Genomic DNA, 24,224 nt, shown 5'->3' with positions numbered 1-24,224 from the left:
AATCCCAGGCTGTTTCTGGAGTCCAGCTTTTTTATTGGCTAAGCAACAGGTTGCGTTTTATAGATCAAGATTGGCTTGCAATGCTTGAAGTCAGAAAAGCTCATTTTGGCTTGAAAACTGAGTAAACACGGTCAGGAAGTGATTGAAGGAGCATGGACCGCCAAGATATAATTTATAGTTATTTTCCCACACTTTAAACTATAGTTTTGTTCTTTGGACTCCAGAATTATTGATATAATTAAAATATTACACTGCCAATCCAGAAGTGCCTGATAGTATCTAATTCAATTGTCACTGTTTATTTCAGTTCATTTTAAGAGCTAAGTCACCTACTGCAAACAAATCTGGAAAGAAGTCATCCCAAACACATGCACATATGCATGCATATTTATATATGCGTCAGTGCAAGTGCTATGAGTCCCTCAAGATTGTGTTGCTGTTTAAAACTAAGTTACTTAAGCATCTATGAAACATTTCTCTATGTGGATGAGTCAGTGGTTAAGCAGGTAAATCTTAGCCATTAAACACCTGCTCTGAGGCAGGGCACTGCTTTTGGAACATGAACCAAGCACATCTCCCAGGGGCAGCGAGGAGTAGAGAGTCTTCTGGTGTCACGAACAGTCCATCTCAAAGTATCTTTACTCTCTGCTGCTTGGCAGCTCTTCTCAGAAACTATTCCAAGCTGAAGATGCAAGTTTACCTGTTGCCCTTTGCCCAACAACTTCCCCCAGCACAACTAGGAGGAGAGTCCCTCAAGAACAAGAGTGCCCCAGACTGCCATATCCCAAAATTGCAATCAGTTGGTGGAGGTAACCAAGGCAGTGGCAGAAGCAGCCAGTTTGTCCCTTAACCAAAGCTCCTTCTGCTTGCTATCTCTGTTGATTGCAAATGCACTACAGCCGCTTTACAGCCCTCACTGACTGTGCCACAGCTTTCACCACCCGCCCTTCAAGCTTTTCTCTACACCCTTCTGCACTGACTCCATGCCTCCTATTCACTTCCCTGCTCCAGCCTTTCCACCTTGCCAACCCATCACACATACAGCTGTGATAACACCGTGCCGTTTCTTTCTTTCCAAGATTAAATTGATCTTCTAATTAAACTAATTCAAATACAGTCCAAACTATTGCTGATTATGGATTGCCACCTTGGCACAAATAAGCTGATAAACAAAAGTAATGTTTTATTTACAGCCATTAATCCCCAGGAGCCTCTCTTCTAAAACATCATCAATACAGAAAATGAATATTCTGTTGATCCGCAAAACCAGAAAAGTTCACATTTTGTATTGCATTAAAAATACCAACAAAACATAAGCATTTGCCAGCATTTCATATTAGAGAAGTTACATGTTCTCACATCTGCTTTATAAAGGGACAATTTTAAATCGTATGCCAGTTTCTTCTGAAGAGTTGGAAGAATACACAGGGGCAAATTAGAAGTTTCAATTTAGTAGTTAGCATTACTTTTCAAATTAAAGCACATGAAAATTAAAGCAATATTCAAATACCAAACATGCAGTTCTAGTACATGCAGAATTACTTCAAGCTTAAGGATATTGGGAAGGATTCTAATCTGAAATATCTTCAGGTTTTGTTCATCTCTCTGGAAACTATACACTTGTATGAGTGTCTCAAAGAATGCAAAGACTTCTCAAGGAAAAACACCTGAGAAATGACAGATACTCAGATACCTAAGACATCCAACATCAGCCACATAGCTACTCCAGTAGCTGTCCAGTAGAATATGAAAGAAGTCTTGAGGAAATAAGTTATAGATAAGAATAAAACGTTGCTTTATTAGATTTGTTGAGATTCCTTAGAGTCAAATCGGTGTTTATTAGACACAGTTAAGGTAGATTTCGGTCAGTACGTTCCAGCCAACAAAAACAGAAATAAAAAGTATAGTAGCAGGTAGACAACAAATACTTCATGCATTCATGAAAAGATTTAAAAGTTTTAAACTTTTTAGCTTTTTTTTTTTTAGAAAAATCTATCTAGCGAAATCAAAGCAACTTCTTAGAATAGTTGCTCTTTCTTATTGGACATCCAAGAAAAAAGGATAAACTTAAAACCTGAAAACCTTCAGCTCATATTCATATTGCTTTGTCAAGGTTTAATACATAGTTTATTTCTACTCATTTATTACTTTTTCCTCAGTGAGGTATGTTTCATTTGTATGTGAATGAAGAATTGGTCCATTAAGACAGTGGGTTTCTTTTCTTTTTCCCCCCTTTAGGACACACAAAAATTCTTAGAGCTGGGAGAAATATAGTTTGCAATGTTCAGAATTTTCTGAGATTTAATCAATCTGTAAAATACATATATTGGCACTTATCCATAGAAGGAAACAAAAAACCTGAAGGCCAAGTTATCTTTAGCAGACGTAATCAAGAACACCAAAGAATCACTCACGTCTCAAATTGATAAAAGACTATTTAAAATTTAAGGAGGGACGGGTGCTTAGTCTGCATGACAAAGTTCTCCCCACAATACATTAATGTTCTTACTTTAAGTCTGTCTTATTCAGTAACCGAAAATCAAATTGTTATGATACTACCTGATCTTTACCATCATCATCTCCTATAAAGTTCCTCCCCTTTACTCCGAATGCGGCGTTTTGCTTCTTCAGTGACTTTGGTCATTACCTTCACTACTTTCACATAACCTGCTCATTCCTTGTATCAATTGAGGGAACTGCAGGCAGGAAGTCATCTTACTGTGACACTAATGCTCGCTTATAGGGCTTTCACTGCACTAACATTGAAGATGCACGATACCATGTTTACCGGAGGAAGACCCCAGAGTCACCATCCAGATCTACCTGGACTACCTGTTCAAGTAGCACTACACTGATGAAGAAAGAAGAGTTCCCTGTTCTTTCAGGAGAGGGAACTGAGCTGTACTAAATTCTTCAAAGAGGTTCAAAGAAAGAATGTTGGAAGAGGAACTCCACTACTAATTCATTAAGTTGGACCATCAGGAAATAATTTTATTATTGCAATTAATGAAGGTACAGGTAACTGGGATCTTTTTCCCCAGATAGTGTTTTATTTTCCCTCCATGTGAGTACAAGAAGCAAGAAAAAAAATCACACCTCAGTATCAGATTAATCTACATATTTATTAGCCAGAAAAGCTGAAGTTTCATCACTGTAAAATTTTCTGCCATTGACTTGATAGGAATAGAATTCCATCCTTTGCACCTGGACAGAATATACATCAATATACTGTGCTTCCTTCACCTCCAGTTAGTAACTGGACTAAAAACTGCTAGAAAAGCCACCTTGAGCAGACCCTGTCAGAAATATTCTTTGATGGCAGCTAAGCAGCAGATTAAACAATATTCTTGCATTATATTACTTACCTGAGGAAGTTAAAGTAGATAGGCAACAGAGATTTCTCTCTTTTTCATGACTTAAGAGACCCTCCAAAAGGGGGCAGGTGACAGTCTGCTTTACAAGCGATGACAGAAGCCCCTAAATCAAGTGCCATGCCGCTTCAGACCCTGAGGAGTCATCAGTCATGCTCGCAAGAGTGGAAGGAACAGCCTCCTTCCTTGAGATCAATGAGGCAAACACAGAATACTCCTTCTACTCAGCTAAGGATGATTGATGACCCCTTAGCAGCTGAAGTGTGTGACATTTGATTTCATTCACTGATAAGATTATGTCTATCCAAACACCTTATAGTTAATGTTTCCAGGGCCCCTACAGCTGTTCATTGTAACGTTTTATACAAAGCTCAGCTGTTCAATGATTAATGATTTTTTGTTTTAAACAATAGAAGAAAATTCTGTAAGAGAATTTTGCAACAGCATTGTCTGATATTCTGATCACAGCACAAAAGGGGAATCTAGGCTCCTCAAGGAAGATAGTGGGAGGTCTCCCACATTTGTCAGATGACACTTACTGGGAAATTCGTCCAAAAAGAAAACTGACTTTCTTCCTTAATACTTCAAAATATCATTTAAGGTCTGCTTTCCAGAAAAGCTAATGCATTGATTGATTAAAGATACTTTCCAGAATGTTAGGAAGCCATGCAGATTTACAAGATTACAGATTTTCACATGGTTGAAATATGCTTTGTAGCTCTTTTACATCATATTCTTATCCATCTTATTCATATTGTGAAATTATGCCATCAGCATAAATTGAAGCTATGCTTTGCAACTGCAAGGCACTTTTTTATAGTTTCTAAGACATGCTTACTTTACATGAAGTCTACTCATATCAGAGGTCTTGTAAAATAAACCTTTTTAGTATCAAGTAAATGGCATAGCACTGTTTACACCTATTATAGTGCTCAAACCCAATTTTTCTGTTTTTACGATTGATAAAGATTGAATTAAATGTTTTAAGCAGTTGTATTTTTATCACTTTTAAAATATCACTATCAGGTAACACAATGTTTTCAGATTCTGATTTTTTAAGTGCCATGTTTCACTGTATTCTGTTCCTGTATGCCTTTGGGTCTTTTGATAGAATCACTAAGGTTGGAAAAGATCTCCAAGACCATCTGGTCCAATCATCACCCTACCACCAATGTCACCCACTGAACCATATCCCTAAGCACCACGTCCAACCTCTCCTTAAACATCCCCAGGGACGGTGACTCCACTACCTCCCTGAGCAGCCCGTTCCAATGCCTGACTGCTCTTTCTGAGAAAGAATGTCTCCTCATTTCCAACCTAAATCACCTCTGGCACAACTTGAGGCCATTCCCTCCAGTCCTATCACTAGTTACCTGTGAGAAGAGGCTGACCCCCAGCTACCCATGCCTTCCTTTCAGGTAGCTGTAGAGGGCAATAAGGTCTCCCCTGAGCCTTTTAGCACTTTGCACAAAAATTCACAAGTCTCTAATGACCTCAAGAACCAATACTTAAAACACCACAGAAATCTTTCAGAAAATACATTAAGAGAGAGTTAAACTGCAGTCCAACAGATTGTCAATTATATCTGTATGGGTATATGCACGTGTGTATATACACACACACGCACACAGTTATTTTAAGGTCAAGTGCTTCCACAGTACAAATATTACTTTCTTTGCTCCATCAGCTTTTTTTTTTGTTGAAAAGAGTACTGGTAAATCCAAAGAATAATACTGTAGTACAGTCCAGCAAGAGATCATGGCAATGACTATATTAACCCTTCAGAGTGAATTACAACAATCAAATGACATTGCTGTTAAAGCAAAATGCTTCTTATATCCTTTATCATTTTGCCAGAAACAGCCCACCATAAGAAACCAAACAAATTCCGTTTTTGTACTTGCCAAATGAATCTTTCATTTCAAATCTGAAACAAAGACACTACTTTTGCCAAACATTGCTAAGCTTCGCTGAAGCCTTGCGTGAAAAACCAAGAACTCTGACTATTTGGAATTCGTATTTGATGTAAAACTTGGTCTGGTTCCCACTTAATGCAAATAAGCGACTGCACACTACCTTGAAGCTCTTTAAATTAAAAAATGATACTGACACAGAACTGTGCCAAATTAACTCAGCTCTGATGAAATGATTATAAAAACATGGTGTTACGAACAGTCTTGGCACTTAAAGATATAATGAAGTCTCCATAACTTTCTAAAAGTTGTTAAAATAAAAATAAAGACTAGTTTTGAAGTCAACATTTTATTTCTGCAACAACATAATGCTGAAAAATTTAATACACTAAATACAATGAGATACAAAATCAAACATGCTTATTTTGAAAAAAATAGATTTCTAATGGTAATTTCATTTAATGTCATAGATGAAAAGAGAAATTGGGTATGACCACTTGGACAATAGTGTTTGGTCTATAACTTTTTTTGTTAACTTGTACTTTTCTTCACTAAAAAATAACTTATTTTTCTAAAACATACAAAAGTTATCTTATTCTCTCTCATGGTTCATTCTGAGATAAACCAAAATCAAACTTCAATGGTGCCTTTAGCAATGCTGCTAACTATTAATGACAGCAAAGCTGACAGGTAAAATGAAGCTTACATCATGCAGCATTTCATTTTCCAGCATTAAGTACACCACCTCAAATACTTGAGCATATGGCATGAATACTCTGCAGCTTGAGGAAGATTTATCCGTTCTTCACTAATGAGAACCTGTAGTCTGAGAGTATACAAAGATCTTCAAAGTGTGCCTTCATTCGATGAATGGCCACAGCTCTACTAGAAGTAGCTACTTAATGTGCTAACAGATAATTCCCAACTTCCTTTCTGTATCATATACATTAGGAAGCAGGGAGGTCAAATTATTCAAGGAGAGTTATGTTTTGAAACTGTAAGACAGACAACCTGAAAACTAAATTCACTCCTGGTGCATTTCCAATGATCTAGATTTGAACTGAATTCTTTAATACTAGGCAGGCAATGCATCTCAAACAGAAAGTCTGATCATCTATTTGTAATAACTAAAATGTTGAGAGAGTACTGCTGACTTGCCAGGAATTAAATTAAAGGCCAGGAAACATGAGGATAACATCAGTTACCTATGCAACTTTTATGATTAGATTATGATAAAGTCTTCAAATGCACCACCACAGTTCTACTATTCCCGTCTCCCACAGAACCACAGTTCATTCACAGATACAGTGTTTATGTGCCTCTCTTTTCCATTTCCTCTTATTACTCTTCAACCCACTGCAATTAAATTTACTAGATGGATAAATATTTACAACATCTCCATGAAAACAGCTGACAAGCTGGAAGACTTATCTTACTGGTGGGTCCACTGAGAGCACTGCACGCTAGGTACTCAGAAATACATACTAAACTTCAAAGAACCTACATGGAAGAGAAAACATCCAAACTGGGAAACCTTTTGATGGGAGGTGTGAGAGATGATGCATGGATGGGAAGAAAGAGGCTTAGCACTCACAGTTAAGTGTGTCTGAATGCTCAGATTAATGTAAGAAATACGTAAATTGATAGAAATACAAATATTTCTCCAAAGGTGAACCAAAAGAAAAGCAGCCAAAGAAGACTCTTGAAAAGCTGCCTGATTTCCTCTAAGCAAACAGTCCACCTACTTGGCAGTCTCACAGGCAAAACCAATTTGCATCATCACAATTCTTAAACAGCCTTTCCCTGGGAATGCCTTGAAGAGACAACATTTTTCCCAATCAGTTGACTACAAGATGATCAGACCTGTTTGGGAACTGGAATTCCTTTCCTTTCCAAAAGTTTCAAAATTCAAAAGCTTTGTTCTGACCCAGAAAAACAAATGATTTCAACTACAAAGTTCTCTGTGAAATGAACCACCCTTTATCAGCTATTCCTGTACTCAGAAAAATCTTCATCCTGGCATTTACTAAGTTCTGAATGCTTTACCTTGAAATTTTTAAAAAATAAATTGCGTATTTTGGAAAACTTCAGAATTCTAAGACTGCAGAATTGCAATGTTATTCTCCCTGGAACAAATGTTTATTTAAAACAAAATAAAAATTGCTAAACTAACAGCTTGAAACCCTTGCAGCTATTTCACAGACTTGCACCTACCATTGCACTGAATAACATATGGAAGGTTGTCATCCTCCATATGGATCCATTAGTAAAGGAGGACAGGTGTTTTTCTTATTGATTTCATTTATATTTACTGATCAAGACAGAATGTGTCATCCTGAATTCCATTTTAGAATCACTTCTGAAGTATGCTCTGGTTTTCACCTATTTTCCTGACTTGTTCCTCCAACAACGGTTTCCTTTTGGCCCTGTATCTTTTCCAAGGTGATTTCCCTAGCCCAGAAAACCAATCTGAAATCTGAGCTTTTTATCCAGCTTGTTTCCATATCACTCACACCACTTATCTATCACATTAGCTCCTTCTCTGCAGGACCCAAACAATCCTGCTGCTTCCAGGTCTCCTCCAAAATGAACACACATTCAAATCCATGCCTTTCCTTAAAATTAAATTGATTGTGGAGCTGAAGGGTGTTAGCTGTGACCAAAGAATCCTCGGGGCTAACCCATAAATAAGTAATTCTAACCTAAATCTAAGTTCTAACATCTTCAGAGCTTTAACACTACATTTTGGTTCCTCATCAGAAATGTCCAGGGTTTCTTGCATCCTTTTCTCAGGTTTTGGCATGGCTTCAACCTAGTGTATCTGTCAACAATACGTCTGTAGATGGAAATTAGCCCAACAGTGAGCCACCACACCAGTTTATAGATTCCTAGCTCCTCTTTTCACATCCGTCCCCCCTCTGCCCCTCTTCCACTCTTCCCAATGCAAAACTATGCCATTGTCCAAACGAGCAGTGTAAGTTTCCATGCAAGAGTTCAAATTTTCTTCTCTCTTCTGTCAGGTTCCAACCACTACGTCTGCTGTTACTTTGCATCTGGTCCTGCCTTTTGACAGACTGAAGGAACAGAAATGAAAAACACAAAAAAAAAGGCCCTAAGAAGCAATTAGATACTCACACATTACAAATGAAGTCCTAAAATTCTCCCTTTTACCAGAAACCGTAAGTTATTCCCCATGAGAGAGAGAGAAATTGAAGTCATATTCAAATTGCAGAATGGAGAGCCAGAATTTGCTCACCTGGAATATTTGTTTCAATGAGAAAAGTGCCCGTCTCAGCTCCCGTCCATTGGAGTTGTAAAGTTTTTCTGGAAAAAAAGACAACCAGAAGGAAGTTCAATATTAACCAAACTGACAACACCAAAAAGAAAATAGTAGTACAGATTTCAGAAGAGTTGATGGCTAGTGCTCCAGTGTTCCATTAGGTAGAGTTCTGTCAAATTAAGCAACATTCTTTTTTTAATGTATACTTAGATAGACAGATGTATCTATCTATCTATATATATAGTATTCACTCATCAAAAACACAAGTAAAAACTGGGTTTAGTTGTCCATAACTTCAGATGGCATCTCCCAGGTAAATTCACTATAGCTTCAACTAGATCAGCAAGAAACTATGCTGTAAGGAGTTTTCAAAAACGCCTAGAAATAATCAAATTCTTGCATTAAAGCAAACTTAGGGTTTATTGAAATACTAGATTAGTATCAAAACATATAACTCAGAGCAGTCTTTGCTTTTGTTATCAAAACTAGAGCCACTGAATCCCATCCTTGACTGCCTTCCTTCTAGACATTCTTTTCGTGTGTTCTCATCTTTCTATTGTTAATTCCATTCTACAATGGCAATGAACATTAATACCAGAAATAGACGGACAGTCTGTTCTAAGCATAATTCAAAACAGCGTTTTATTCTCATGAAAACTGATCTTGATCTTTTTCCTAAATGAAGCAGAAGTCTTCTTTACATCATCCAGTATTGAAATATATCTGCCTTCATTTATTCCCCTATTAGTGCATACTCATAAAAATAATTTTAAGTAGACAAAAGGAACTCCTTTGCTATCATTCTATATCCTAACACAACATCTGTGCCTTTGGAAGAACTCTTGTATCATATGTCTCAAGTTCATTGCTGTGTGTTTGGAATTGTTTTGTAACTCTGTGGATGGATGGAGAAGAACATACGGCTCTTTGAGTCTTTTTAGCCTACTACACAGGCAACAGCCTTTATAGAATCTCCTTTATACAATCTTAAATTTCACCATGTTGAATTTTATTACACAGATGCAATCTGAGGTCAATTACAAACAAAAACCTAATCTTTGTGGCCACCTGCTGTGACACACTTCTCTTGACTCACAGACCATCTGACAAAGACCTGCTCTGCAATAGGCAGTAACAGTGGACTTGGCAGGTCATGAGATCAATGTGGGCGTGCCTGTGGAGTGGGAATATTCATATGAGAAGATAAAATTTTAAAATCTGAGTTCTCTCTTGCTTTCCCACACCTATTTCTCTTTTAATCACTAATTTACACTACAAAATAAAATTAAATTCTCTCACTCAAGAAGTTACAAAAAAAGAAGCCCAGCATTCAAGGGTTTAATGCATTTATAACTCAGTAATCATTTTCAACTTCAATTAAAGAAGGCAGATTTTAATTTTAGAGAAACATTCCTTATTCCCAACAGTTATCTTCAACCAAGAAAAAAAGTGAAATAAAACTTCAGCAGAGCTTACACTTTTGTTTGGTAAACTTTGAAAGTAGTTTTTTTCATCCCTAATTGCCTTTGATTTCAAAGGCAAAACGTGTAAAATTGGCAAAACTATTGTTGTTGTAAGTTGTCTCCTTCCTTGCACTGTTTATAGATTCCTGACAAAACATTGGAGGAATGGATTTCACTTGAAGCCATAAATTTAGAGGCATACTTTAATTACTCTAGCTTAAAAACACACAGGCATGTGAAACTACACTTCTTGGCAGGATAAAGAGTAATTTTGTCAGAAAAACTTAAAGAATAATAAAGGCCTTTTAAAGACCTGCTCTGTCAACTTTACATGCCATATAACACAAAATATTCCTCTTTGAAAGATACCTCCATCTGGCATTTGTTATTACTAATTCCCCTCTATTCATAATTCAGCATCATTACAAGCTGAGTCTCTCCAAACAAGGCAGCACATTATCATCTTAATTAAGAGAGGCACCATTTCTTAAAGTGCTGGCAACTTTGTACATAAATATCAACTTTCTAACAAATGCCATCTGTGTTTTTTTTGTTGTTGTTGTTTTTTGTTTTAACAGGAAAAATCATCATCCCAGCCTGGGGTAAAGTACTAACAAACTATTGTTATGATCCTATAACACCAGTTGCTTTCATTGGTGCATGCAGATTTTTGGTACATCTCAGAGGAACAATGCCGAACATTTTTTCTGTTGGTCTTTTCACAGAATATAACATCATCCTTGGCAATCGCCACAAACAATGCTATCCCTCCTCATACGCAGCAAAGACGACAAATTACGGAATGCAGTCCGTAATAGGGCCTATCATTAGAGCTGAAGGATCAATACCTACTAGAAGCATCACATTTTGTAACAGCAGTGGCAACAAGACAGCAGCGCATAGCCCAGACACTTGAGCTAGTCTGACACACATTTTGAGGAGCAACAGTGCAGGTAAGTTGTCTCATTTCAAACATTTATTACAGGGGCACAGCTATCTACACAGAGACAACAAATGTACACAGTTCCCTCCTCACATTGAGCTCATCTTGTTGAATCAGCTCAGAAACTCAAGTTTCTCACCATTTCACCCGATATTCTTACTCTAGGGCAGTATGAATGACTTCTGATACTGCTGGTGGCCACCAGAAACATTCACAGAGCATGACCCAAGCGGGTAAGCGAAACAGTTGCCCCTCTGAGCTATGCTCCATGAGAAGATGATTTGGTTTAGAGAACTCCAGTCCAGGGTGAACCTTGGCCTGGGCAGGAAAGCCCAGGTAAGGAAGTCTGTCATGGGCTGCTTTCTACAAGCTTTATTCTGTTTCTCTGTGCTGTATATCAGAAAACCCTAAGTGCATTTACCAGATGAAAGCTCCAGGGCACTTGGTAAAAAGCTTTTGTGCCTTAAGGGATTCCCATTTGCCAACAGTGACCTAACACCACAGGGGCCTCCAGCCTGGTACCAAAAGGCCCAGACTGGAACCAAAGCTATCAAAACACACGAGCAGAATACAAAAGGCAAAAATAACCAGTAGGGCCTCTTGCTGTGGTAGAAAAAACAATTAAAACAGAGATGGAAAGGCACATTTCCTTACAATGTTTTCACACTGAAGGTGATTCAGACACCAGAGAAAGCAGATAGCAAATGCTTTTTAATGCTGGCTGTTTTACCTTAGAAATGTAAAGCATTGCTCTTTTTCAAGAGACTGAGAAGTAGCTTTTCACTTTAAAGTACAGAGGTGACCACAGATACATCTATGACAGAGGCTTCTTGAACTGAAACAAATGGCTGTGAAGCAGGACTACACACTGCTGCTGTTAACAGAACCAAAAAGTGACCAAGGACAGCCCACAGAACCCAACTGAGTTGTATAAATGTGTCGTATGCAAGCTTGAATACTTGTATCCGGCCTGCATTACACAGAAATTGAACCTCTGAACTTCAGGCAGGAATATGTGCCACTACACCTTTCCCTAAAACATAATGACCCTCTGGCCCTTTTGTAAAAAAACACCCACAAAACAAAAACACACCCACACCACAAAACCTCTTATCTTTACACAGCTCAAGTATGGACTCAAAGATACTACACTCACACAATTCAAAATTGGAAAAGATAAGTTACATCAGTGAGTCTGGGGTATCTGACTGCATCTACCTAGCTATAAATGATCACATTTCTGAAAGTTATGTCACAATAAGCTGTGCTATTGCTTTTCTTTCTTGAACAGTCGTCAAGAAGAAAGGAAAGAGTGGCATCTATGTCTGTGAAAAAGGTTTAATTGCCGTTATCTAGATGATAGAAGTCTCCTGGTGGTTTCCTCTGATGGCAGCTAACACTAGAGGGCACTGCTTATTCCTTTATTTTATGAAAGAAAAGGCACTCTGTCCCTCCATGGCAGCTTCCCACTGATCGAACAATACTGACTGTGATGCTAAAATTGGTACTTCATTAACCTTGAAAGCCTGCTTTTTACTTGTAGCCTGCAGGACATCCTGAGAAACCAAAAAGCATCAGCACTGCCATCCTCAAACATTCAAAATCAGAGTAAACTCTTCTGAAACCACCTGACAGAAAAAGAAGTACTGGTATAAGCTTCGTTTTTATTTGCCTTTCTGTAACGTGCAAGAGTCACATTTGTTAAATTATCCTTTGCACCATATGGACAAGGTGTATTTTCTTGACAGACAATGACAGTCTTTGCTCACCACCTCTTTCCACAAGCAGATGTTAAACATAACTGAACTGGTGATATAAACACGTACACAAGAGGCAACAAGCTAGAAGTACCTTTTTTTTTTTTTTTTGCAATAACAGCACTTGGAGAACATGCTTTATGCTCTAAAAGAAAACCATTATTTATTACCCTAGCTTTTTATTTGTTTACTTTTACTTCTGTAAAAATAACTCTCCTAGAGAGGAAAGAAAAACAACACACGGTAGGTGAAAAAGGATTTCTCTAGATGAATTTTGTACAAACTTGATGCTGGACGTGAGGCAGTGGAGTCTGCAATTGGCATCTTCTCAGAAAGCAAGAAAAGACTTTATAGATCTTTGTTTTATCAGATCACCGGTAGCTTTCAAAGGTGACTATATATTTTCAGAAATGACTGTCAGAGGCTCAAGTTTCATGGAGAATTCAACTTCTTTGACTACATGGGAAGTGGGATTTTAAGAAAGTAGTATCTGGCCTTTAAATTATTGAAGAACGTGGAAGAAAACTCAGTACTTTCACTGTGAAAATAACTGTTTTCAATCCACAATTAAAAATAAAAATAAAAACAAGAGAACTGGCTGAATATTGCCTGGTTCAGTCTCATGTGTTACACCTGACCTCTGACCGACAGGGTACCATTCTCCTCCCTTCCTCTTCCATCACACCCATTGAATTAGTCCCTGGGATATAGTAATTTATGTAGCATCAGCCTTTTGAGCTATTGGCAAAGGCTCGCAAACATCTGGCTGAGCACAAATGGGAGTTGCTCTGCTTCACTTGCTGCTGCCTGAATGACCTCCACATCTCCCATCTATGCCTCTTTTCTTTAAACGATAATTTCAAGACGAAGCTCCTTTCCTTACAAAAACATAAAAGGAAGATTAACTCTACATTTGATTACATTAGCAGGGTACCTGGTGCAGATCTAATTAAAAGGCATTTTAAACACTTCCTGCCATTCATTGCTGAAGTCCTTGCATGGGACAGAAGCAGTAATATTCTCTGTCTTGCTCTAGCAAACTGGCTACTGTTTAGAAACTCAAATCTCATTTTGCCTCCCTGAAACAATGAATAAAACACTTTAAACAAAAGTGCTCACTACAAGGAAGTAATAGTTTCTCTCTTTTAGAATTTAAATTAACCGGGTAGTTTTCCACCAGCACTGATGTGGGGTGGGGCAGCAAGAGGCGAAAAGAAAAAAAAAAGTTGTTTAACAAAATAGAAAAAACTCTTTTCTGTAAATGCCAAGTACCACACCTCCAAATTTATTACTAAGTTACTACAACTTTAAATGGGTGTTACTCTATCTGAATGAATTTACACCAAAAAATTACAGAGAATTGGATAAAAAACTGAGTAGCAAAGCTAAAAGATAGGTATCCCATCCCGAAAGCTGGCTTCATGGAACAGCCTGACAGACCTCACCGCATTACTCAAGTGGGCCCATGGCTATGTATAGGGCTATGGATCTATAGAATGACTGTATTTAAAAGTAATTAGTGCAGTGTGACATTCTTTCACTGTACGTCAAACAAATTCAAGCAATACCCTAAGAAAAGACCTGGTCCTATGCCAAGAAGAGTCTCTCTGTTGTTCTGTTTTTGTCCACAAAAGCTAGTAATAAATTTGCTGCCAAGACAATACATTCTCCTTTTACTCTTGGATCCCCTAGAAAATACACCGCGAGGGGATTCATTCATAGGCAGATTGCCCACTAATAAATTAACATAATTGGTCCTTCTGCTGAGATCACTTTGTTTCGCACATTACAAATCTTTGTTTTTTTTTTTTTTTTCCTTTCTGAATCTGATCTTATTTTCTATGTACAAATAGATGGTTATGTATTCATGAGTGCTCAGTGTCACACAATCTCCAACTACATATTCTCCCACTAATCCAGGGACAAATGCCGAACACTTAGCAAGGAAAAAAGGTTTTTCCACAATAAAGTACGACCTGATGAAAAGCAACGGGCTGAGCACAACTCATGCTAAGCTTGGCAGCAGGACTGTGAGCCCACCTTACCGTCAGCACTGACCGAGCCCGAGGAATTTCCTTGCTGCCTCGTGAGGAATGCCACCCAGCCTCACAAAGAGGACAAAATCCATTTCAGCTCGTTTTCATTTAGAGACAGCACAGCTGCTTAGCTAATTAGCTGGGACAGCCCCTCTCCTCAGCATGAGGTCCTCTGCCCCCACCCCAAGAGGGGGATCCTTTGTGAGGGGAGGTTCCTGTTGCAAATGCATATGAGAGGAGCATGCTGTGAGCCTGCATCCTTGTTCCTTTTCTCTGTGAAGGGTCCACAGGTGGGGAGTGGGAGGAGAGAGTCACAAAACAGCCTCAGACATCCTGTCCTGCCCCATACCCTGAAGACAGAGGCTTAAAGAAGTGGGTGCCACAAGCCACTTGCGGAAAGAAGGCATCTGTAAATACAGGGTAGCCCATTGGCTTGGGAGAACCTCTGGGACCTCTTGGGAGACAAGTGGGACCTCTGCTGGGAGTGACAGATACCCAGTACCACCAGGATGTCAGAGCAACTCTATACACTAACACTTCAGGGGTTTCCTACCTCTTAGGCATGCTTTCCTTCTGCTGCAAGAAGCCACTGGCAACAACCATCCATTGCATTTCCACATGGAGAGAATATAGGACAGACCTCATTTGGGGAGGAAGGCTTTCAGCTGATGTTTTTTGAATGTTTCTCTGAAGCACCAGAAGAACTACTTTCTATCACAAGTGAATTAACGTAAAGCTATCAGCATAAGAAAGCTTACATATTTGTCACTGAATTCAAAGTGTATCCGCTCCTCTTGGTGCCAGTGTCCTCCAAACTAAGTGTACCTGGGTTCCTGCTCCTATATTACCAAGGGTTGTGAAATGAAATTCAATCATCTGGGGAAAAAGGAGTAAACAATAAGAAAACTCCAGAGGACTGAGGAAAAAAAAGTGAGGACCCTGAGGATGAAGACCAGAGACATGAAACAACATATAAACCTCTATCCAAAATTTCTTTCACAAAGCTGTAAACCACTATTCCTCTGCTCTTGTAGTCCCATCCACATGGAACTAGGAAGAATATTTATCACACTGTCCATACACACTACAACAACCAAACGCCAGTGATTTACACTAAAAGGAAAAGCTAAAACACATTAATAATTTACACAGTAAAGTGCAAGAGGCAACCTTAGTTTTCTTCTGGATCCTGCAGGTCTGGAGTCTGGTACTCTCCATAGCTGTACATTTTGTCATGCTACGAATAAGAGAATATTAAAAACTGATGGTGTAAAAACTTCCTTTTGCTATTTTGATTTCTAACTTACTTAGCCTTTTAAGGCCCTGATTTCTCATAAATAACAAAGAAGGAGATACAAGCTGATGTGGGCTGAGAATGGGGTGAAGCTGGCTGACAGAAGCATGCTACTGCATCTTCCCTTACTTTCCACTACTATTTTCCCCACTCAGTTCTACAGAAAGCTGTCTCAGTTGTCTCCTGCTGGTGCTGTGGAAAAACAAGGACGAAGGCAGTAAAAAAAGCTCAACGGCAGAAGAGCATAACAGCAGGTTATACATTTAAATTACGAAGTACAAAAAAAAAATCAGAATGCAAGAGTAAAACCCAGTGTCAACACACTAACTGCACAAAAAACAGTGGGAGGAAAAAAGAAATCAGGCTTCATAAATTAGTTGCCTCTGGAGAGGTAAAGAAAATACAGGGGCTGTTCATTGAAAAAAAAAATCTTTTATAGAACTGGCTTTCCTGGACCAGCTGGAGAGTTCTCAGAATTCATTGCCAGGCCAAAGCCACAAAAAGCATCTGCCCTTCTTTACAAGCTGAAGGCTATGAACAAGCAGGGACAGCAAGGCATCTTTCACTAATCATTTGAATTCACCACAGCTTTTCTTTCCACTCCCAAACTACACCTCCCACATTTATCCTTTCTGATTTTGCCAGCTAGAATATTGAATTCCCTCGAGTTGTACTTCGCATCCAGTCTGATGCCTACTGACACGTTTTGAGCACAGGGGGATAGATGGTTCTTCAGAGCAGTGGCAGTGAAGCACACTGTGCAGGTCTGTGAACCAAGTACTGAGCTAGCAGAGGCTGCTCAAGCAGGTCTTCCTTCCTTCCGTGACATAAAAAGCTGCACTAGAAAGGCTTATTCGAAAGTTACAGCCTTGCCAACATATTAACAAAATAAAGATCCTCTGCCTGTTCAGCATATTCATTCCAGCTATGGAACAGGCACTGCAGCACATTTCTCTGCGATGATTTATTTAGATAGGTCCTCCTCACTTGAATGCAAAGGCACTAATATGCTCTTTAATTCTCAAGTGCAGGAAACAGCATTGCAGTTTGATAACTTCAAAGGAGGGCACTTCCATACGTCCAAAAAAAAAAAAAAATGCTGTGGCTGCTCTTTTGTAAGAGTCAAAGGGTTACAGAAGGGAAAAGGCTAAGGAACGAGGTCAAATATTACAGCACCGTATTACAGAAAGTGGTGATGGCAGAGACTTAAGAGGTCATCTTGTTCATCCCCCTACTAATGCAGAATTGGTCCCTAGAGAGTAATACAGTAGGAAAGTAGTTGTTATACCAAAATATAGGTTACATAATTCAAGTGAATGGAGACAGGGAAAACTGCTAGCACGGAAAATAATATAGAAGAACATACTGTTTTCTTTAGAGATTACTGTAACCAATCTGAGGCTAAAGAATAATTATAGAAGAACGTGAGTCGTGACGAATCTTCAATCTCTGTTTCAGTTTACAACTAGGTCTCTGAATTGCTGAACTGTATGCCTATGCTTGAGCAAGCGTATCAGTGCCTCCTGGATTACAAGCATTTAATAACATGATGCTAGTCATTATCTGAGTTTCCTGGTTTATTCCATTTTAAATATGCTGTGCCAACATGCTGCCCTGCATATTCAGCAAGTATTAGTAGGCAAACTGCAACGAGCAAATTATAGCAACCAATCAAAAAAAAAAAAGGGCCAAAAAAATTTAGGCACACACCTGCTATGCCTAGAATTACGACTGTCTTATCTGTGCTGACAGCTTGGCAAAAGGCAAAAACATCTGAGTGCAAAGAGAACACAGATTGGTGCCAAGAACGTGAATGAGCTCCTGAGCTTCAAGTTTAGACCAAGTTTTATTGTTGCATAAGACATGCCAAAATAGGTCAGAGGATATCTGCAAGACTAGCGTGTTCAGTGACCCCAGACCATCCTCAGGAAGTGCATCAGGGTTTACCAGCCTAGACATCTCTGAGGATGCAGCCTCTTAATTAACTGCAGGCATTTGACCCCCAGCAGAGGTTGCTTGAAAATTTAGGCAGCAGGTATGGATCAGATGAGTATCTGACAGTAAGACACGCACTCAAAAGAGACAGCATCAGCAGGGAGCAATGATAAAAATCCGATAAAGCCGCTGCTTCTCAAAACACTACTAGCAGTTGCAATAGTATCGTGCATACTTAATGAAATACCTGAGTCTGCATTACCAATGCTCAGAGACTTCCCAGTCTTTCTGCCAGTCGTTGAACATTTTTAACTGGCCAAACTTAGGCTTTACCTATTTTGAGTACAGAGGAGAAGAGCATTTCAACCAACCAAGACTTTATTTTGCTATGTATTACACAGCCATACAGCCAAGAACAATCCCATAAGCAAGTCTCACAATTCCTAGCAGACATGATCTCAGAAAAAAACATTAGGTTAGTGAAAAAGGCCTGCTTAAATAAGCTGACCAGTCTTTTTCCATGCATCTTGATGTGTTTTACGGTTCTTCTTAACAGCAGCAGGGCAATTTTGTCCTGGATTTCTCTGACCTGGTTGCCTGCAATACCCACCTCATTATGTAAAGTCATGGGGCATACTCAAGATACACAGATCAAAATGAGAAAGAGAAGTTATGTGAAAGGCTGTATGAAAGCCCAAATCCTGGAAGAGGATGTATACATAAAGGATATAGTTAAATTAACAGAAATTAAGTTAACATAAGCTGACTTGTAACAGAAAAAGGAATGAAGAAGCCATCAGATATGTGCAGAGGGTAGCACAAATACTTTAAGTAGATGTCAAAATAGTTCAAGGTCAGCAAGTTTCCCATTGCTCTGGCATTGCTAGGACAGATGAAAAATGCACCATTTTGACAACTGAATGGACAAGAAAGCCCCTAGAATAAACTGGAATGGAATGGGTAAGATTTTAGAAATAAGCAGAAGGGGGCCTCCAGTTAAATCCGTGCCAATGCGGGAATCTCACCCGACGTGGATACCTGGCAGCTGGCCCATCGCGGTTGCATCCGCCGCACAGTGCCTTGCAGCCCGAGAGACGTGCAGAGGCATCCCAGGAACGTGGCACAGGCACTGCGATAAGCTTAGCGCGCCAGCAGGCGAGGTAACACCATGTGGGAGCTGACGGTCCCGAGCTACACACACCAGACCTGGCAGCCCTGCGAGGCAGCACTGCACTTGCTCTGTTACTCCTATGCAGATTGGTTTTCCCTCGGGTGATTTTTTTTTTTTTAATTACTACTGATTGCTGTGAATGCAAAGGCTTCTCTGGCAGCAGGGAAAGACACCTTCATATTCTCTAATGGACTGCAGACTGCAAAGATAAAACAGTGAAAGGATTTCAGCCCTTCACGTGCTTATAAATATGAGGTAAAACCAGGGTACGTTCCTCTTCCCATGTACCACAATTGTGATGAAGGGAGGGGCCCAAAGCCACACACATTTAAAAAAAAATAAATTAGTGATAAATGACCATGTTCATCAAGTGAGAGCTTCACTTTTGGAGTTCCTCCCACATTTTCACAGGTGAAAAATACCACACGTGTTCCAGGAACAACATGTGTAGCACTGCCAGTCTCCACAACAGCATGGTTGGATGTAAGCATGAAGAAGAGTATCTGAGCAGCCACTTCACCTCCACTGACAAATATAACAAATAAAAAACCTCTGTGCTAAATGCTTCTCTCAGTTGCATTTGGAAATCGATGAATTTTGCATGAGCCCTGCAGATCCTACACATGAGCACAGAGATGCTTACATACCAGACAGGTTTCTGTTTAACCTCCTGTAAAGAAAATTATTTCACCTTTTGTTGCCCATCCAGTCCTCCCCCCAAAAGGAGATAAAACAAAGACCGGAGGTTGTCTTTTAAGCTGCACACTCCTGAAACCACAATACTATAACATGAAGCCGAGAGCTACAGAAGGTCAGTTCTGCAGCACTGTTTTTGGATTATGGGACCTCTTTCCATCTGCTGTCCTGATAGAGCCTGCTCTCCTATGATTCCTGTCAATATAGGGATGCATATCCAAGTGTTCATCTGCCACTCATAGAGGACAGGGCAGACATGCAACTTCAGGAATGACAGCGCACCACATGTTTGCATCCTGCATCCCTGAGTCTATATAGCAAGAATGGTGCTTCTTGCTGTCCACTGGGCCCAGAGATCTGGAGTTTCAACCTCCGCAGCAGCAAGCTTCTCACATGGCGAGGCAGAGGACAAACGGCTCCTGCTACCAAGGGCTGGACAAGCAACGCTCAGATCCTGTCCCCAAACCTGCTGAGCTACCACCATGCTGGCTACTGAAATTCCAAACCCTTTAGATCAAGGATTGAAGTTCGGAGAAGAACGAGCAGTGAAAATTGCTTGAGAAACTATATCAAAACATGACTGAAAAATACCAGAATGCAGCTTTGGAATGAAGTCAACTTTACTTCCAAATTCTTGTTTTCCTCATCAGCTATGTTATTACTTCCTCAGCAGACTACAAACCGTACATCTCTTTGCAAGCAAACTGAAGAGAGACACTTCAATATATTTGTAAGTTTAGATTGACAGAAAGTTTTTTTTTTTTTTTTGCTTGTCTGTTAACACGTGGGACATGGTTTTCACAAAGGAACTGGCAATATCTTTTATTACTTCTTTGCCCAGTTCAAGCATTGGATCATTCTTATAGGCCAAAGATAGTAAAAGGAAAATGTAATGTAATTAAAATCCTTACCTTTAAATTTACATATTATGAGCTTTAGGACACATAGATGGCAATTTACTCAGCTAGTGCATGTTACTTAGAAGGATCCAACTTCCCCTACCGCAGCAGTGATATAGTGTCAAGCTCATCTACAACCTAATGTACATACATATATACATATTTTTTCCGTACCATGACAGTTTGGAAGATTTCTTAAAACAAACAAACCAAAAAAAGAACCCACCAGCTCTATCAACAGGTTTGTCTTTCTGAAATAAAAGCCTCCTAATGCCTCCCCAGGCCATGCTTCCCCTAAGGGGAAGCAGCTCTCTCCACCTCGTGAGGGTGACAGACCCTGCAGCACTCCTAGCTTCACTTCAACTAATTTTCTGGTGAGGTTTCACTCCCCATCAACAATTTTCCTAATAAATATAATTTAAAAGAAAAGTCACTCCAGCTATTGCTTTCCTTCCCATATGGTTCGGTTCTGTGCTGGTCCAGGCAGGTTTGAAATAAGCACGAAATACACTGCTCACCCCTTAACAACTGAACAACCCAAACAATCTTTTCAGCACCAGCAAACCTCTACGCCTGTACTTATTAAAAACAGTAATAATAATAAAAAGCTATTTCTGAAGCATTTTAGAAGAATTTTTCTTTTACCCTCCACAGAGAAAGCACTATCCTCAGAGGGCTCTTCAAAACCATCTATCATCCATTTATATTTTCAAACATTCCTGAAGTGCAATCTCTGTTTACCATACCGTGCTGCACTTGGCCTGAACTTGTTTAACACATGTTAGCATTATTTATCTGAAGTCATTTATCACAGTTGTAAAAGATCTGACATATGATGGAGGTTTTCCAGCATATATCATGCCTCTCACTTAACTCAACCACTGATTATTTCCACCTCAAAGTAATTTGACCAAAGCCACACGAAAGCATTCATCCACACTACATTTTTCTCTGTTCATTATTAATTTAGTCACTGGCTGCAAAAAGCCCTAGCTCTACTTACCTAATTAATCAGGAGAATATCAGCTATGTATACACACATGCTAAATATATACAGACACCACATATACATGCATTAGTTGTATATAATATTATATATATTCAAATATATATTTTATATATATTCTTTATACATATTATAAACATATAAAGGCAATGGTTTCCCTTTAGGAGGCTCCATGTGGTAAGAAAAAGCAGCTTAATTGCCATGGGGATTGGAAATTTTGATTTGTAATATAAATATAATTACCTGCTGTGCAAAGCATTTGTTTGCTCAAAATGTAAGGTCCCTCAGTGCTGCTTCCTCACTTTTTGTCACACCTACAGAGAACACAAGTATTGCAGTGGCCCTCAAGGTGACAGCACTGGTTCTTCTGCTCTGCTTACAGGGATAGTAAAGTCCCCACAGCCTGAGCCCAAATACACACATAGTCCATTCACTTCTGGTTCCATCTCCCTTTAAAACCCATTTTCAGCACTGGCTTCGGCACAGCTCAACTTCAATCCCTTCAGCTGCTGAACAGACCTAACGAGCAGCACCTGACTTGTGCAGATGTTTCCAGTTTTAAGGCCATTAGAAAGTTTATGGGCCTTTTCTCAAGTCTTTCTCTCAGCAATGGGATTTCTAATGGAAATTTAAAACTAATTTAATAGTTCAATAAAATACTGCACTTTTTCCTCCTCTTAAACTTCCCATTTGTCATAGCAAATACTTGCTGATCTGCATTTCAGAGCCTCAAAAACACCAGACAAAACCAGAACTGATGTAAGGCTGACCGATTAGATGCTTGACTCCAAAGCTTTCCAGCTTCACCCCCACCACTTTTTTAAAGTATACGTGCACACATACATCTATGCGCACACACATAGTTATACAGATCACCTATTTCCATTGGCTTCCAAAACAATCCCTTCTAGGATTATATTAGTAGCCTCAAAACACCAGTTGTAAGCAAGTTGAAAAACTACTATGAACTCTTCAGAACACTTTGTGTTTTCCTTTTTCCACTTTACTATCTTTCTTAGCTACAGCTCCATCATTTCCAATTACCAAAATGTGGTACATCACAAATATGATGATTGCGACTGGCTGTAAAGTCTGTCAAGAAAAAGACATATAGGCACTGATACTGATGCAGAAATTATTCATGCATCAGTGTGTTGTTCAATCTTTCTTCAAGGAGTTCTAAGTCAAGTGATTCAACTGCTCTTGCATTACTCACCGACGACAACACTCTCTTCCACCCCTTCTGTCCGCTGATAACTGGTAAGTAATATTTCTTGGGAGGCAACGAACGACATAAAGACAGCAACTCACTGTGAAGCAAAAGGCAGTCACCCAGCGCAGAGCTGCTAAGACCTGAATAATTCTCAGTTTCCTGGCGTAGGCTAAAATCTTACAGCTATGGGCGGCAATGCATTACAGTAGTGGGAGCAGATCTTGTTGCAAAAGAGATACTTCATTTCTAAAATAGGTCGCTGTTCTAACTAAAGCTTGAGAATGCTCTTTTGGGCCAGCTTGGGTGAGTTCCAGTGATCGCCCTAAACAACAGCTGAACAGAAATATTAACTTCGAATTTGTTCTGAGGACAGTGAAATGTCTTGAAAGGATGAAAGGAAAGATAAACTTTGCACCCAGTTACATGAAAAAAAATGTTAACCAGTCATTCCGTCTGTTGGATCAATACACAGATTTCCTATTTGTGTTCACAAGTAATGAGCCAACATCCCTCATGTACATGAAGATGCGGAAAGTTTTACTTTGACTGAGGATCCCTCCTGGCTAGGTCATGCAAATTCTGTCCCACATCACAGAAAGGATATTTGTCTTAGTTACAAAACTAAATGATTCACTGCTAAGTATTAAGGTCATGAAACTACAGCTCCTATTTCAGCCACAGCATTACACAACTTTGGTTTCTTATCACAATCGTGTACAAGTGCAACCATTCTTGAACCACAAAACCATCTTAACAAAACACACAAGGAAGAGTTGCACAACGAACACTGGACAGTCACTCCGGGTTCACTTTTCACAAGCACTTGTGGATTTGTGTACCACTCGTGACTTCACTGAGGAAATACTGTGAAAGATTCAATATGACTTTTATATAAACAATTTGCACAACAATGTGCAAAAAGGTACTATTTCTGTTAGTGAACAGGCAATTTTCCTGTTTCCTATCAGCTCAGCTAAACCAAACATAAGAAAATAACTTCGCATATAAGTTAAAACAATCAACTGGTTGTCAAGTCTCCATCCTTGGAAGTATTCAGTACTATACCCTGCACAGCCTGCTCAAACTGACCCTGCTCTGAACAGGTGAGTTGGACTGGGACTGGACAACTACCAGGGGCCACCTCAATGGTTGTGTGAAGAGTCTTCAAAAAAATCTGCAGTTCCTTATCCACTTAGTGGAGCTGAATCATGTGCTTACTACAGCACCCACGTTACACATATTCAGTT

At 39.3% G+C, this 24,224-nt stretch overlaps 1 protein-coding gene across 14 annotated transcripts in view; it reads right to left on the bottom strand.

Moving 5' to 3' along the window:
* The window catches only part of FHOD3 (formin homology 2 domain containing 3), a 404,913-nt gene that overhangs the window by 206,247 nt on the left and 174,442 nt on the right, over positions 1-24,224 (bottom strand). For 11 of the 14 annotated variants that reach the window (XM_048077544.2, XM_048077540.2, XM_048077554.2 and 8 more), the window contains one exon: positions 8,541-8,608. In XM_048077544.2, the coding sequence (XP_047933501.1) occupies positions 8,541-8,608 (68 nt within the window). Of the gene's footprint in view, positions 1-8,540; positions 8,609-14,772; positions 15,292-22,007; positions 22,378-22,980; positions 23,970-24,224 lie in introns of those variants that run through there. The other 3 variants (XM_048077543.2, XM_048077545.2, XM_048077550.2) reach the window with 3 other exon arrangements.

The sequence above is a fragment of the Anser cygnoides genome, chromosome 2 (assembly GCF_040182565.1).
Source record: "Anser cygnoides isolate HZ-2024a breed goose chromosome 2, Taihu_goose_T2T_genome, whole genome shotgun sequence".
NCBI lineage: Eukaryota > Metazoa > Chordata > Aves > Anseriformes > Anatidae > Anser > Anser cygnoides.
Note: the sequence above shows the minus strand (reverse complement) of the source record. Positions and strands in the feature narration are given on the sequence as shown.